General features: G+C 36.0%; 1 protein-coding gene across 1 annotated transcript in view; it reads left to right on the top strand.

The window, feature by feature from the left end:
- Positions 1-17265, top strand: part of LOC145107120 (plant UBX domain-containing protein 10-like) — a 172743-nt gene extending 155478 nt beyond the window's left edge. The window contains exons 3-5 of the mRNA XM_079043986.1: positions 16371-16613; positions 16903-17073; positions 17158-17265. Coding sequence (XP_078900112.1) covers positions 16371-16613; positions 16903-17073; positions 17158-17265 — 522 coding nt within the window. The remainder of the gene's footprint in view (positions 1-16370; positions 16614-16902; positions 17074-17157) is intronic.
- Positions 17266-17566: the final 301 nt, after the last annotated feature.

The raw sequence follows: 17566 nt of genomic DNA, 5'->3' as shown, positions 1-17566 counted from the left end.
ATTTAGAATGGATGAATATTATAGCACATGTAATCAAACTTATACCCAAAGCATATGGGACATGATTTATGCTATAAAATTTTTATTTGCCATGTTTTCATAATTCAAACTATGAAGAGGTATGCCGTAATCATAATCGAATTTTGAGAACGCAACATATATAGAAATTCCTTATGTTGAATAATTCCAACATAACATTCACATATATCCTTGACTAAAGTTGATAAAACTCAATCTAAGCTGGTAGAATTGGAATGAAGTATAAAATCCTCTCCCTTAATTATAGCAAACAACTTTTCAAAGCAAATTGAAACTTTTGTTTTCTATAATTAACATTGCTAACCTGCAATATTAACACAATCGTTATGCTCCCACTAGCATAATGATTACCAGCATAACACTTTATGCTCCCACTAGCTTTGACATGTACTCAGAAATCAACTGGACTTCTAGAAATCAATACTTTATTGACTTTCTTACCAAAGTTCATATTTCTGATACTAGATTGCTTTGATAAGACTTTATCAAAAACATACACCTTTCCTTAGATAGCTCACATGTTTGTCTAGACCTTTTGCAATTCTCACTAGTTAGTGTGCCGGTTAACCACACACGCTCCACTAACTATATGAGAATGCAAATATCACAACCGCTATCTACTTAAAATCTTCTTAGTGGAAGCGTTTCCTCACCATCATTTTCATGAATCGAAGAGAAACCTTATGACACTTAGATTTTATGGTGTATGTGTTCCTATCCATGTGAATTTTTCATAACCATAATCACAGGACTAGGTTAGTGACACTTCCAAATTCATATGGACTGAACTTGTGCAATCTTAATTTCTTGCCACCTGGTAGCACAATGCCCACCATTGCTTCCGGGTTGTTATGAAAACAATTGAGAACTCATAGAACTCACAAGCATAATCAACTTTCAACTGGAATAGACACAGAAACAAGAATATGTCAACACGATAGGTTACAAACCTCAAGTCGTGGGCTAGTGATTAACAAAACTCTTGATTTAGTTCTTGAAACTATTTCAGAATCATTTAGACTCCCACTATCCTCTTGACATATAAGACTTCTCTTTGTCAAGAACCATTCCTTGACAATACAAATATTCAAGAGCTAGTGCGGATTCTTATCAAGTTAAACACTTCTCACTATTGGTCTTAGCTGGTCTTTGTTTTTGGCACGAAGTATGAATTATCTTTTGATTTAACCATTTCAACAATTCACGATTCCTCTCCTCAGGCAACAAACACACTAAGGTGTCCTTAGAGGATCAATTGTGATATGGTTCCATAATCACTAAGATAATCATAAAACAAAATACACAAGTACTCTCCCATCTCTTCAGATTGGAGAAAATTTTATCTTTCTGCCTTATTTGATTCTTCTTATTCATTCTGCCATACATTGAAACTTTTCCAATGTTTCAGAATTACACTTAAACTCGTAAGCATAACCATATTTACCAAACTTTAGTAAATCATAACGAATAATCTTATCTACCTTTGTGGTGGACCTGACCAGCACACAACCAAGTGTACCCAATCATTTAGTCCTTCACTTCACTCACATGTACATGTGAACAAGGAATTAGTCTTAATTTCCCAAAGACGAAAACTTCTCATTCATCATACAATACAGGTTGCATGATTCCAAGTTTCTATCTAACTGAAACTTGGGCGATGAGAATCTTTCCTTATTTGGTAAATTATGATACTACCACAAATGAAAGAATCAAATCCATTTTCAAATATTGCTATTAATGGAAACATATAATCAACAATTTTTCACAAATGCCATTGTAAGGATACTTAAAATAAATAAAATCAAAACTTTTCTTTATTTTAAAACTTTGCGGAAAACTTATCCTTACAACCCATATGAAAACCTTGTTGTTATCTATTCCTAAGCAATATGTCTCAACTCTTAAGTAATAGCTCAAAATTCTGATCACCGAACCATGCGATCAAAATCCCTCTTCGCGATCAGAATCAGCATATACTTCCTTTAAATTTCTTCACTTTTCTTTGATTCTTAAAACATCAACATGTGACCCAGTCACATCATGTAATAAGAATCTCAGAATAGAAACTTAATAGAGTTAGACAATGGACTTTACCTGAAGTAGAGTCAAACATTTGACTTTACTATCCTTATGGACTTTTAGGTAAATTTGGCAGCTTCGCAACCAATGCCCTTCCTTTGGCAACAGAAACATATGGACTCTTTAGAAACGGTACACGGGACTATCACAGACTTAGCCTTTCTCTTTACCATTTGGTCAACCGAGTTGACTATGGCCAATCCCTTTCAATTGGGAAGAGAAAGTTTTTCTAGACTTCCAATGTTACCATTGTCAATGTCCATGGAAGTTTGGGAAGTTGATCTTCCAATCAAATTTTGCTTTACCAATGCTCCAAATCATTGCTGATTCATCATCATCAAGCAAATAGGTAAGATCATTAAGGGTCATGTCATGATCTGTTATCAGGGAGTGACCAAGTCAACAGCCAGCTACCTTGAGACTTCGACACCCGACTCTCCCGGCTTGTCAATATGTGACTTAATCTCCAAGACCTAAGCACATATAGACTTTATTTGCCAATAGGGATTGAGTGACTTAGAACTTATCATGTCTTGAAACTTGTGGGATAGGGAGATTTATTGGAGTAGGTGGAGGAAGTGAAGTATGATTTTCAGTCCCACTAATGCATAACAAAGGGATTGATCTTTCACCTTGATTGCCATTCGGGATATCATCTTCATTAGAAAGCTTCTTCCTAAAGATTTGGGAAGACCATAGCTGTCTAAACTAGACATCTATAATGGGAGAAATTCAAGTTAGTTGATTTAAAGTCCTTAATATAACACCCAATATGAAATATTAAGGCTAGGACCCAATAACCTATTTATAACTGGAAGAGGGATGCCGTAATCCAAATTATAAAATAGTTAAAGGTAGGTAAATGACGATTTACCAATTTCCACCATGAAAAACGAAATATAATTAAGTTTTAATTGGATTTGAAACTCCTAGATCTTTTGAGATACATTGAACTTTCAATGGCATGTTTGAATCTTGATTGTGCCCTCTCAAGTTTGTGACTGGGATGCCGAGGATCACAAACAAGGTGTGAATAACCATACAAATTGACTTGGTACCCTCAACAATATTACCTAATCGATGTGCCGGTTAACCACACACGCTCCATCGATCTATAATAAAGTCAAGTTACCCTTTGCCACTCTTACTAGTCCATTTTAGTGTGCCGGTTAACCACATACGCTCCACTAACGACTTGGTAAGGTACAAAGTGTAATTTTATGGGCTAGCACCAATTTCACATTTTCCTAAAGTAACTAAGATTGGGAATTTATAATGTATAGTTACTTTATAATTCATTATACTTTTAACGAGTATTTAAAGTCGTATCCTACCCGTTCGGCTAACGACCCTCCACCGATCAAGGAAGCGGTGGGTGAGAGTGGACACCCATTAAGTCACCATTTTATAGGCAACAACCTTATACCCCCCTTATAGACCGGCTTCGTGAATGAGGCCTACTAACGGTAAGAATGACTTATTCTTATACATATCTATATAATAAAATTATAATAATAGTATAAGTGTTGATTTTTAAACTTTTTAAAAATCTAAGGTTTAATTTGGAATTAAAGTATTAAAGTGTAAGACTTTTTCAAATTCCAAAACTTGAGGGCAAGATTTGAAACTATTCCAAGTCTCTTCAATTTGTAACTTATGAGTTTTAATGGTTCATAAAAATGAAGACTCTTCATTTTATGAAACCTCTTTAGTTCTTTAATCATAATTAAAAGAAGTGACTTTTGGTTATCCATAACTTGAGGACAAGTTATGGACACCATCATAGCCATTAAGATCATGAATTAAACACACATGGAGGTTACACATAATTCCTATCATCTTCCAAACTCATATGAACACAAATTCATGTCAAGCAATTTCAAGAAATCATATAAACATATACAATACTTGAAAATTGATAAAAGTCATGTAAAATGGGTTAACATAATCATTATCATTTTGAAAAACAGATTTTACAAGTCCAAAACAGATTGGGATAATGATCTTAATCCATTTCCAGCAACAAAACTCGAAAAAACTGCCCAGCACGCTCCTACTCGCCGAGTGCATTATTCTACTCGGCGAGTAGAATGAATTTGTTCATGGACTCGACGAGTCCTCCCCATGGACTCGGCGAGTCCAGTCGTCAGAGTGCAGAATTTTCGATTTTTAAGCAGTTTTGCATCAAGTATACAGAAAACAATCCTAGGCTCTGATACCACTGATGGGTTTTTGAGCATTCTAACACTTCCTAAGTGTACATGCAACCCTAATAACCTTGAATCTATGTTTTCTCTATATACATGCAAATTTCTTTTCAAGGTTATTTCCTAACTAGCATGGCATGGGGATTACATAGAACATAAAACTAGTAGAAATACATACCTTGTTGTTGCTTGGATTCCTTCAAGACTTTGTGAGCCTAGCACCCCAAATGTTGTGCCTCAAATGCTTCACACAACACCACAAAACTTGGAATAACTTGAGAGAATGTCACTTAGCCTCAAAATCGATTATGCCCTCTCTAGTAACACTAGGTCACGATTTTGCTAGCCATAGGGTTCCTTTTATAGTGTTGTCACAATTAGGGTTTACACATGAATGCCCTTAATTGTCATGACTCTTGATTTCTCATGACCCATGGGTTTGTAACTCCCATGGACTATCCATGGAGCTCCATATGGTTATAACCAAACCCATAAACCATGGATCATTAATCCACCATAAAAGAATTGATGATTGTCATAATCAACCCTATATATTTAATTAGTCTCACTTTGATCACCAAATTAATACTAGATTAATACTTGATCAATACTAATTAAATAATATTATTATTAATATATTAGAACTTATAATATATTAATAATCATAAGTGCCTTATTTTCTCATTTAGTCTATCCAAGTATTGCAATGCCATGCAACCCAAATGGACCATGCCGGGTCGGGTCAAGTACATACCAAATAAAGTTATGGACTTAGACACTATATCCAACAAAAACGTGGCAGGTGAAACTCTGAGAGGAATGGATAAGAACTTCAAAATCAGGGATGATGGAGTCTATTATTTTATGAACCGGATCTGGACACCAAAGTTCGGTGGTTACAGAGATGTGCTTATGAATGAAGCACACAAAACCCGATACTCCATTCATCCAGGTTTAGACAAGATGTATCTGGACCTTAAGAAACTATACTGGTGGCCTAACATGAAGGCCGAAATCGCTACCTTTGTGGGCAAGTGCCTTACTTGTGCCAAAGTCAAGGTAGAGTACCAGAAACCTTCAGGTTTATTACAACAACCTGAAATCCCTGAATGGAAGTGGGAGCAGATTACAATGGATTTCATAACCAAATTACCCAAGACTTCAGGTGGTTATGATACTATTTGGGTAATCGTCGACAGATTAACCAAATCCCCACACTTCTTGCCAATAAAAGAAACCGACAAGATGGAGAAACTAACCAGAACTTACCTCAGGGATATTGTTAGACTGCATGGTGTACCAATATCTATTATTTCGGACCGAGATAGTAGATTCACCTCTCGTTTCTGGCAGTCTTTACAAAACTCTTTGGGAACTAGGCTGGACATGAGTACAGCCTACCATCCACAAACCGACGGACAAAGTGAGAGGACGATTCAAACATTAGAATACATGTTGCGAGATTGCGTGATAGACTTTGGAAAAGCATGGGATATTCATTTACCCCTTGTTGAATTCTCTTATAACAATAGTTATCACACTAGCATAAAGGCTGCTCCATTTGAAGCCCTATATGGCCGCAAGTGCAGATCCCCTCTGTGCTGGGCTGAAGTGGGTGACACGCAGCTAGCTAGAGGTCAAACTCCTGACAGTGCTCTCACTGGTCCGTAAATTATTCGAGAAACCACCGACAAAATCGTACAAATTCGGGAGCGACTTAAAGCTTCCAGAGATAGACAGAAAATCTACGCTGATAAACGGAGAAAACCCTTGGAATTCCAGGTTGGTGACCGCGTCTTGTTAAAGGTCTCACCTTGGAAGGTCCTGTAGCTTACAAACTTCGACTACCCCAAGAACTAAATAACATTCATCCTACCTTCCACGTTTCGAACTTGAAAAAGTGTCTATCCGACGAGACACTTGTGATCTCACTCGAGGAAATCGAGTTAAACGAGAGCCTCAACTTTGTGGAAGAACCCGTAGAGATTCTAGATAGGGAAGTTAAGAAAACCAAACAAAGCCGTATCCCGATTGTGAAGGTTCGCTGGAATGCAAAACGGAGACCTGAATTCACTTGGGAGCGGGAGGATCAAATGAAACAGAAGTATCCACATCTTTTTCCCTAGTCTATCTGAAATGCTAATTTCGGGACGAAATTCTCTCTAACGGGGGGATAATGTAACAAAACGTTATTTCAAACCTATGTAATAATGTAGGTCTATTTGGATTTCTTTTAATATAATAAAGAGAAATTTTAGCATACTGTACATATTTACATAATTGACCCTCAAAAATAAATTATTAAACAATCTCGGTTGGAATGAACCAAGTGATAGAGATTGTAACAAGGTTTCCAAAAACATAAAGAACACTAAAATTCGAGTTATAACGAAGACGTTATGACCAATCGAAGATCCGCGACAAAACCAGCAAAACACTGTTCAGTGTAAAAACTGAATTTTCAATAAAAGGCTTTTCAGCCTTAACAATCTAAATGAAAGTTGTAGTTTATGTTAAACCGGGAACTTTCATATAAAGAACGGCAAAATCTGACTTCGTATGAGGAAGTTACGATTTTTCTAAGTTTCAGTATAGCAGTGTACAGCTAAAAACTCGAAATAAAGATTGAGTGATTTTTAGCCGACACAACCTAAACGAGAATTGAAGGTCTCGTCAATATTAGTACAACGGTAAAAAGACAGACAAAAACGGACGTCGGATGAAGAAGTTATGAATTTTTAACGGATTTCTGTCCCGGTCTGTTAAAAATAATAATATTAAAAATAAAGTCAAAATTAGCCGACGAAGTCTAAACTAAAGTCGTAGAGTATGATTTTACCTACGCGTGCATATAAAGAACGCCAAAAACGGAGCTCGTATGCGAAAGTTATGATTTTCGCAAGTTTTTGGCACAAAAATCAAGAAAAATGGAAAACCGGGCAATTTCGCATGCATGACCCTCGGACACGTCATCCTCGCATGCGAGCTTCCACGTGTCGACTGTTGATTGGACCGAACCCTCGCGTGGCACCTTCTGATTCGACCAAGTCTGCGGTCCACTCTCATTCGGACACCTTCGCAGGAGACACACCGCAGACACCCCTCAGACACCCCCTTGCATCGTGCTTTCTTCCCATTGGACCGAAGTCCGGTCCACTCAGAAGCCGCCATGTCCGAAGCCTCGCCTCGTGTACCCTTCGCCTGTCCGACGCGTGTGTTGCTGACTAAGCTCCTTCGGTCAGAGGCCTCGACCTATAAAAGCCATGCGAGACCTCTCAGATTTCACACATATTTCACCCCAAAATTCACCTTTCTTCACACTTTCTACCCCCACAAGCATATTTACAACCCCTAAAGCCCCGATATCTTATTTCAAACCCTAAACAAGCCTAGAAGTCCCGAGATTCCCGAGAAGTTAACCTCTCTCCAGTTGAAACTCTGCCCGATTTGAGCCGGTTTCTCGTCAAATAAACTCCTTTCCGGGAAACGAAACGCTGCCCAAATCACCATCTAACAAGTGAGTTCATACCCCCGTATTTTCATAATTTCTATTGTTTTAAGGGGGGGATACAAGCATAACACAAGAACTTTGTGTTATAAAATCATGATTTCAAATCATGATAAAACAACATTAAATCATTAAAAATACTCAAAACATTAAACTCGTTTATAAACTTATATTTTTCCCCAAAATTCATATTTGCATATATATATATATATATATATATATATATATATATATATATATATATATATATATATATATATATATATATATATATATATATATATATATATATATATATATATGAGATTTAAAAGACTTAGGACTAATAACTCATTTTGGGTCATTTTCCTTGTTTGGATGTGGGCTTATAGTACCGGTTATTTGTCCGAGTGTCGTTTAAATTTTACTTATATATAAAATTGTATATGTATATAAATATAATAGTTATTTCATCAGTTTAACTACCTTTGTAACATGCTGAGCAAGGGATTACATGCAAACATAGTTAAATACAGATTCAGAAAGTACATATAAATTATAATAGGTATAATTTACACATAGAACAATAATTCATGATTCAAGTATACTAGAATACAATGTCTTACAAGAAGCAAGGGTTTTGATTCAGAACAAATCAAGGGTTTACACTTATCAAATACATGTTCGGAATCACTAATTCAAGAACATACTATCAATCATTTATTTCAGAATGATTGGGTTTTGATTCAAGAACATACGTGTTCGGAATACTAATTCAAGAACATACTGTCAATCATTTATTTCAGAATGATTGGGTTTTCATAACTAATATACATGTTGTGATACTACAATTGAAGTCCTCCACCCCCAGACGTTTCTGCCGTCTGGTTTGGGGTGTGACACATCCGCACCTACCACATTTAGACTTGCCGCGTACACGCTCATGTGCTCCTTCATCCTTCACATAAACATCGTGGACCCTTGGGCATCTAACACTAGACATGACAACATCCAACTGCTCAAATGTTGTTACTAGAGTCGGACCATGAGTCTGCTTCCTTTTCCCCAGTCGCCTCTCCAAGCCAATCTCCTACTCCTGAGTCACCTCGGCCATCCCATCAACTACGTGAACAGTCAAGATCCGATCCTCGAACCTGGCGACCAATCTATCAGTGAAACGACCAATGATGTCGGGTAACTCCTCGCGTAAAGCTTGCGAAACCTTAGTAGCAATCCAATCATGGAATTGATCCCCCAGAAGGCATGATGCATAACCCACCTTCGATCCCTCACAACAAGAGCTAGCAATAGGATCCTCCTTCCCGAAAGATTCTAGGGCTCCACAAGCCTTGAGCTCCCGATGGGCCCACAACTGTCCTACTGCAATCTCGGTCTAAAAAGCCCTAAGACGGTCATCTAAGAGTTCCATGATCCCCTCCTTGACCATACCGAAGATCACCAAAGTCTGCTCCAAAATATCGCGGGTGATCTCTGACAGGATGAACTCCCGCATTTTCTCATCAATCGTCTCAGTACCTGCACCAGAACCTGAACCTCCTCCACGAGTGCTCATCATCATTCTGAAAACAATCATACAAACGATCAACACATACCCAAAATCCTCATCCCACAAGTTTCCTAGATTCTCCAAGACTCTCCTAAACTCGAGTATGGATCATGTGCTTTCAGTAGTATGGGCCCAATACTACCTTCCACACCTACACATACTCTCCACAAGAATTACCTCGAATCCTCCAGGTCACCTTCTCAAACTAGTACTCCACGTACTTGCTAAACAGTGCAACTAAGCCCACTAAAGCACTTCCTAGGCCAAACTAGGTTTTCGACCTCACCCTGCCATCAGTTGTTGAAGAACTCTCACTAACACAAGTTAACTACCTCATGAATATAATCACATGCCACAGAGATTAGATAATCCTTCGAGTAACAGACTCAACCCTACAATGGTTAGACTCAAACAAGAGCTGAGCAATAGAGTCAAATCCATCACTCGGAGATTATTTAATCTTAACAACATGTGACTCGACATATTCACTTAATAGTTAACTCATATCACTAAGAGTTCCACAAATCACAAAGCAAGCAGCATTCGCGCAGTAACACTCCAAACCATAGAATAACCAAAGAACATACAACTCATGCTAGGAACTTCCACTCTCACTTTCGGTTGCCTTATGCATGCAAATTATACACAATACATGATCAAATAGACTGTCAAATAAAAGACTCTACCCTAGGACCACAACCAAATGAGGAACAGGAAATAAGGCCAAATCAATCATTCTAATTCTATGTGATCCTAACCGTATATATTTTTAAATCATACACTTAGAAATTACTGATTCCAATGCATATTCCCACTCATGGCATCTACTGCTTCCTAGGCTACAAGACATCACATATCATGCCATTCTATCATGCAATTCCTGAAAGTATCCCTAGCCTTATCCTAGCATGCAAAAATTCACATCATATAACATATTAACATGTATGGGTATCTTAGGAATCACTTACTTGAGCTCGGTCGATGCACGCATCACACCCCTTTCTTCTTTACAATTTTTTTTAGAAAACCGTTTTATTTTAAAAGATTATCAATTCCTTGGTTTGAGTTCAGTCAAACTCGAGAGTGTGCCTGAATCCCTCAAACCAAGGCTCTGATACCAACTTGAAACGTCCCAAAAATCAAACCCAAAAATTTCGATTTTTATATTAATAAAACCATTATCCAAAAAAATATCATAAAACCATAGTGAAATCAGAGTATGTCAATGAACATCCAAATACATCAGAGTCATGTAAAATGCGGAACAGTGTGGTGTGTGCAATGCATTCATCCCGAGCTCTTCCCCTTCGAACCAGAAGTACCTGAAACATAAACTGAAACCGTAAGGACAAATCTTAGTGAGTTCCCCAAAATACCACATACCATACATATCAAACATATAATGGGCCCCACCCGACATCGGACCCCACTCGACATCGAGCCCCGCTCGGAACAGATCTGTCAGTCATCAGGCCCCGCCCGATATACATACAAACACCGCCCGATATACATACAAACATCGCCCGATATACATACAAACATATAATCACATGCATAAAAATCACAAAGATAAATAGCATACAATATAATCATCAGGCCCTGCCCGACATCGGGCCCCGCCTGGTAAACATATAAACACATAACACTTGCAAGAGTCACATAAACAACTAGCATCCTAAACATAACAAAGCATGGGTCGGTATTGGTGCCTTCGACCCGCTAAACACAATGAGGACTCAAGCTGCAGAATCTCTCAGATACAAATTTCGGCAGCTGATCCGGAAAAATCCCCCGCTCTAACATTATCAATAATATCCAATCAATAATTTGATCTCGACCCATAATCAAGAATCTAAATTAGTTGCACATCATCCAGGGTAAAAGACCATTTTACCTTTTTATTACTTAGACCATAACCAAGGCCCAACCCATTTGCTCAAAAGGCCCAATTTCCTAAATGGCATCCCAAGGCCCAATATGGCCCAACTTCCTAATTGGACCTAAAAACTATTATGGACCTAATCCCAAGAAGGCCATGTTGGATTAGGTGTCTAAGTCCATAACTATAATTGGTATGTACTTGACTTGATTATGAGCATGGTCCTTTTGGGTTGCCTTCACTTATGCAACTTGATAGGATGACAAGAGGAGAGAGAGTAGGATTTATTATATGAATAATAAATTGGTACTCAAAATGGTTTTATTAATATATTACAAGATTAATATATTATTTGGAAATCATATTATTAATTAGTAATTAATCAGAAATTAATTTGATATTAAGTTTGGGATTAAAGGAACTGATTAATAATTGAGGGACTGTTCTGCAAATCATTGATAGTTGCAGAACTGGGCTAATTGGACTCCTTAATTATGGAGTGGACGAAATCCTATAGGAGGCCCTATAGATTTCGTCCAAGGCCTCTTAAGGAGGTGTCCACGGGCTGCTTGTTGCCTAAGTAAGGTATTAGGGTTTCCACCTGAAAACCCTAGCAGCCACAGCTATATAAAGACTCTCTCACTAAGGATTTTCGGCTATGCATGTTTTCCAAGGAACCCTAGCCGAAATCCTTCCCTCTCCAAGTCATCTTGTTGCATTGAGTGTTTGTGACTCCATTAGAGGTGCAACACTTGGGGCACTACGCTTTAAGAAGTCAAGATCAAGAAGGATTAATCTTGTTATTGCTACATAACAAGTAAGGTAAGCTTTTAACCCTAATTTGTATGTAAATTTCGAAATTGTATGCTAGTCCATAGGGTTATTGCTTTGGTGTTCATAGTTGTATGTTTAATAGAGGAAAACTTATATCCAAAGCAATTAGGGTTGCATGTACACCATAAGATTGATGTAATGCTCAAAACCCATTAGTGGTATCAGAGCCTAGGATGTTTTTCAATTAATAGATGCAAAAGTGAACTGCCAAAAGATCAAGAAATCGAAATTTTTGCTGTCTGGCAGCCAGACTCGACGAGTTCATCTTAGGACTAGAATAGTTGGGTGAACTCGACGCGTTCAGAACCCAACTCGATGAGTTAACTCGTCTGGTGCCGGGTTTTTCGACTTTTTGATCAGTTTTTTTATTTGGATAGTTACCATAACTCGTTTTCAATGCCTAAGTTCGGTTTTTCTGATTGGTATGTGATATCCTTATCAAAATTAGTGGATTTGGTTAAATATGGATAATATAAGATTATTTTGATTCAAAGATTTAACCTAGTTTTTGAAAAGATTCAAATTGCACCCTTATGGTTTTATAGTTCAAATTTGAAATTAAAAGTTTTAATTTTTGGTAATTTAAATAGTTAAACCCTAGTGATTTAAATAGTTTAAAAATACACTCTCATGGTGCTCGGATGACAAAGACTTCTATGCCAAGTGTTGTGAGAAACAAAACAACGGGCAATGGAGGAGTCACATCAAGCAGAAGTAGGAAGAATAAGATAAAGATCAGAGGCAGTGTCGTTACAGCGCTGGAGGGGAGTACCAGTGTTCAGATCCTTCACAGTAAAACAAAAATGATCAAACTCAATACAAACGGAATTGTCAATTGTAAATCTACGAACATAGATAAGGTTTTTAATCATTTTATCTGAGACGATAACATTTTTGAGAGAAGGGTGTCGGACTCGGGGAACTTATATTTTTAACTAAAAGCTATCGCTACTAATTAAACTAGAAAATAACTGTAAATAGGGGGGGTCCGATTTTGTAAGTTCAGAAAAACTTAACTTATCAACTAAGAATTAACTAGGATTACTTTAACTAAAGGAGCAAACAGAAAACGATTTTAAATCAAGATTAAAGAGTACTTTCGTTTACCTTCGAATCACATTTACCCTATGATTGATTTTTTATGCATTGGATTATTTATGTGTTTACCAAATTATGAAGTTACTAGTTATATTGCTCTAATTTCATAGTGTTTTATCAATTCATGAACTACTATTACAATGTTCATGCAACAAGTGAACACTAAATTGATTGTAAGTTTATTTGGACTATGATTGACAAGATCTAGTAATCACATGTCTATGATCAAGACAATCAATTTAAGCACATAGTATGGATCATTAATGCTCTCTAACACAATCAAAATTACTAACTATTACCATCTAACCCTAAGATTTGTTCAATCTCTAGATCTAGCAATTCAATGATCATAAATAAATAGATATGTAGTTTATACACTAAGAATGATCATCTCTGTACACAAAACTTGTAGAATAAACAATAAAAATTTAAACTTTAACATATTAGGATGTTGATCTATCAAACACAAGTAAAAACAAACATAAATTAATCCATAAAAGTCGAAATCAACGCATAATATCTAGGTTCATCTATGCCAAATGAAAGTAAAGGGTTCTTAGCCCATAACTAACTCAGAAAAGCACATAAACATATAGTAAGCTAGATTAGACATGATGAATTCAAGAAAACCGAATGATTTATCGTCTTCTTCATGTAGATTTCTTCAATACTTGCCCTCCCATCAATTTTTTGACCTTCTTAGGGTTTCTAATAGGGTTTTGGTCGTCCTTACTTGTAGAAATTCGCAATACTCTCTCGAAATTTGACCTAATGATCGTTTAAATAAGATACCAAAAATATGTTGTCACATCGTGCTGAATGGCTGACCACGTCGTGGTGGACACTTCTTTCACGTAGCCTCCAGGTTTACATGCAGATCAGTCGGGGAATCTTTTAGGTCAAGACATGTCACCATGTCATGGCATACAATTGACCACGACGTGACAAATACTTTTTTGCATGATTTCTTCTTCTTTGATGAGTTCCTCAAGTCCTTAGCTTCTAGCTTGCGTTTTAGCTCTTTTTTCCCTGAGAATGTCTTTTATGCTACAAAATGGATTTTAGACGTAATAAGTACCAAATATCTTAATAAATAACCAAAATGTAGCTAAATGTACTTAAATATTGCATAGAATATATGACTAATTTTAGTAATGTCATAGAACAAGCAGCAATAGCAGGAAGGCAGCGGGAGCTGTGATTATCGACGACATGGACAACGATGAGCAAACAACGACATCAATAAGCGGGAAACGACTGTGATGCTTTGCGGGCATAGGTGTGGCGAAGGGACCTCAAGATCGATTTAAGCAGATGATAAGAGTTGATTGAATGGAGGAAGAAAGAAAAAAAAATGGGTTTGGAAATCCGATCGATTTGTATAAGCCTTACGTTAGGTTTTGGTGGCTTGATACCATGATAGATTATGTGGAAACCCCATAAATTAGAGTTGCATGTATTGATATCAATATATATCGTAACATATTTACATAAGAGCCTCTATACTATACATAAACAAATAAACAATATGCCAGTGGTGACTCCTATTGCATCATCATCACTATCATTATAGAAAAGACAATTTAATATATATTAATGTATTGTCCAGTATTTTTATTTTGTGTCGTAACAGGGGTTTTCAAGATGTTGATGTGAGTTACTTGGGTGGTTTTTAGGTATCAAGGAATGGGTAAAACTCTCTAAAAACTTGTTATTGTTCGATGGGTATAAAGGAATGGGTTGTGATTGTTAAACCATGGGTTGTGTATTATACTATTTCAAAACTATAATACCACTTTCTTTTGCTGAAAATGATTTTTCAAGATTTTTAACACAAAACTTTAAAACTATTGTTTTTTTGTATGTTTTTATTTGATTTTCATATGCAAACCTTATTTTCATAGATGGCCGTGATTTTTTTTTTTTCAAAACGACTTCATTTTTGTGAATTTCGTAGATATTATATCAATTTCACATATAACTATTTTGGTAAACTCTTTATCCTCTCTAATAAATGAATGTTTTTTTTTGCCACTTGTCACACGCTCATTCAATTTGCCAAACGTCATTTTATGGTTATTTTGAATTAATTTTTTTTCCACATGTCATTTTATGAGTTTTTCTATTTTATTAAATTTCATATAATATTTTAATGTAACAATTGCAATAAAGTAGTAATAAATGGATATCAATTTAATTAATGAACTTACCTTTTAATTTCAAAATTCTCAAAATTAAAGTTCATTAGTTTCTTTTATTTATTTAAATTCTTTGTTTAAATTTAAAAGATAAAAAACATTTCTATTATAATAATTCATTATTTTTCTTATTTCTTATTATTTCAAAGTTCTTAAATATTTTGATCTTTATAATTAATTTTTTTTTTAAATTAACCCATGTAATACATGTGTCTCACAACTAGTTTTTTTATTAAATCTTGATAACTGATAAATAGAATTAAACTCATTTGTTTTTTTTTTCTCTAGTTTAATTTTTAATTTTTTTTTCTCAAAGTTTAATTTTTAATAACGACAAATAAAATGTGCTAATTTTATAAAGAAAACCATTTAACTTAAATTAGTTAATTTGTAATATAAACTAATTATAGAAAAACTAACGTTGCACTTTAGTACATACACTAAAAGATGTGACTCTCATATAGGTTTAAGTCCCTTTATGGACAAACAATTAATTTGGGGATAATGTCACTGTAGCACAATCAACTTTTGTGATTTGTCCAACTTGACCAATTATGTTTTTTTCTTGCGCATTAGGTCATCTAACTTTTACTGTACATGTCACGTAGGTCATTATCGTTAGTTTTTAACCATTCATCCGTTAACTAGTTATCTAAATTACACGAATGGCCCCTATGGCTTAAATTTCTTTCGTAATTGGTTGTTATCATCCATGTTTTAAATTACACGACTAAAACTACCATAATTCTGAATCTCTAGGGACCAAAACGTAACATTGTCATCATCTTCCCTAAATTATTTCGTATCCCAACTTACCCGATGCTCCTTCAAAATCGATTAGAAATGTTGAGAGAATTTTCCAAAATTTTCGTATCTTCAGTCGAAAGGAGGACCTACGGGAACTTGAAGGATCAAACCATCGAAATCCTGCTACCTGATTTCGACTTCGATCATACAGCCGAAAGGAGGTTAAGTTCAGTTTCGGGTCTCGTCGTTTGGGTACTTGCACTCTCCAGATCATCCTGATACATCATCCTTCTGTGAGGACACTCTCTGTTCCGAGGTTATGACAAAGTTCGTAAATGAGAATTTCGTTGCTTGGGGTGGGAGTATTAGTGCAAGTGAAGGGTTCAAGATGAGTAACAACTTGAAGGCTTCTAGGTTTGCTTTCTGTGCTGTTGTCATGACAGCTACTAATCAGAGAATTGCTTTGCTCCAACAGGTATCTTACCTAATGTCAGGACTCTTGAGTATACAAATAAATTATTTCACATTATGAAGTTTGAAGACTATTTAACCTGAAGTTTATTCATCTATTGGTCCCTAATCAACCCAAGAAACATCAATTGTAAGCATTCACATTAGTAAAGGGTCCCTAAATGAGAAGGACCTTGTAACAAGTTCAATCACTGGTGTCAATAATAGTAAAGTATCTTTGCTTGTTCTTAACATGTAATGCCTTTATAGGAATTAGAAATCTACCATTAACTTTGTGAATATATATAATGTAGGTTGAAGGGCCTAAATCACCAGAAGATCTGCTAACAATGTTGCAAAGGGTTCTTGAAGAAAGTGCCCCTATTCTTGTAACAGCAAGACTTGAAGCTGAGGAAAGAAGAAACAACATCCGATTAAGGGATGAACAAGATGATGCATATCAAGCTACACTTGAAGCTGGTCAAGTAAGCTCTTATTTACTTTTTTTTTTTTTTAAGATTAGTTTTCAATTTTTCATCTGATTGACTAACTTTATTTTACAAAATCAGGCTAGGGAACGCCAGAGGAGGGAAGAGCAAGAACGAGTAGAAAGAGAAGTTGCTGAAGCTGAGAAGAAGCAAAAGGAAGAAGAGGGAACTAAGAAAGAACTCGACTAACAGATCAATGCTTACAGGGTATTCAATGTTACACTTTGGCCCCTAGAGTAACATGGCTGATAACGACCAATTACGAAAGAAATTTAAACTATAGGGGCCATTCGTGTAATTTAGATAACTAGTTAACGGAGGAATGGTTAAAAAATAACGATAATGACCTACTTGACATGTACAGTAAAAATTAGATGACCTAATGCGCAAGAAAAAAACATAATTGGTCAAGCTGGACAAATCACAGAAGTTGATTGTGCTACAGTGACATTAAAATTTAATGGTTGTTGTTAGCCGTTAAAAAAAATCA

This window comes from Lactuca virosa, chromosome 4, assembly GCF_052849685.1.
Source record: "Lactuca virosa cultivar CGN04683 chromosome 4, Lactuca_virosa_CGN04683_v6, whole genome shotgun sequence".
Taxonomy (NCBI): domain Eukaryota; kingdom Viridiplantae; phylum Streptophyta; class Magnoliopsida; order Asterales; family Asteraceae; genus Lactuca; species Lactuca virosa.
Note: the sequence above shows the minus strand (reverse complement) of the source record. Positions and strands in the feature narration are given on the sequence as shown.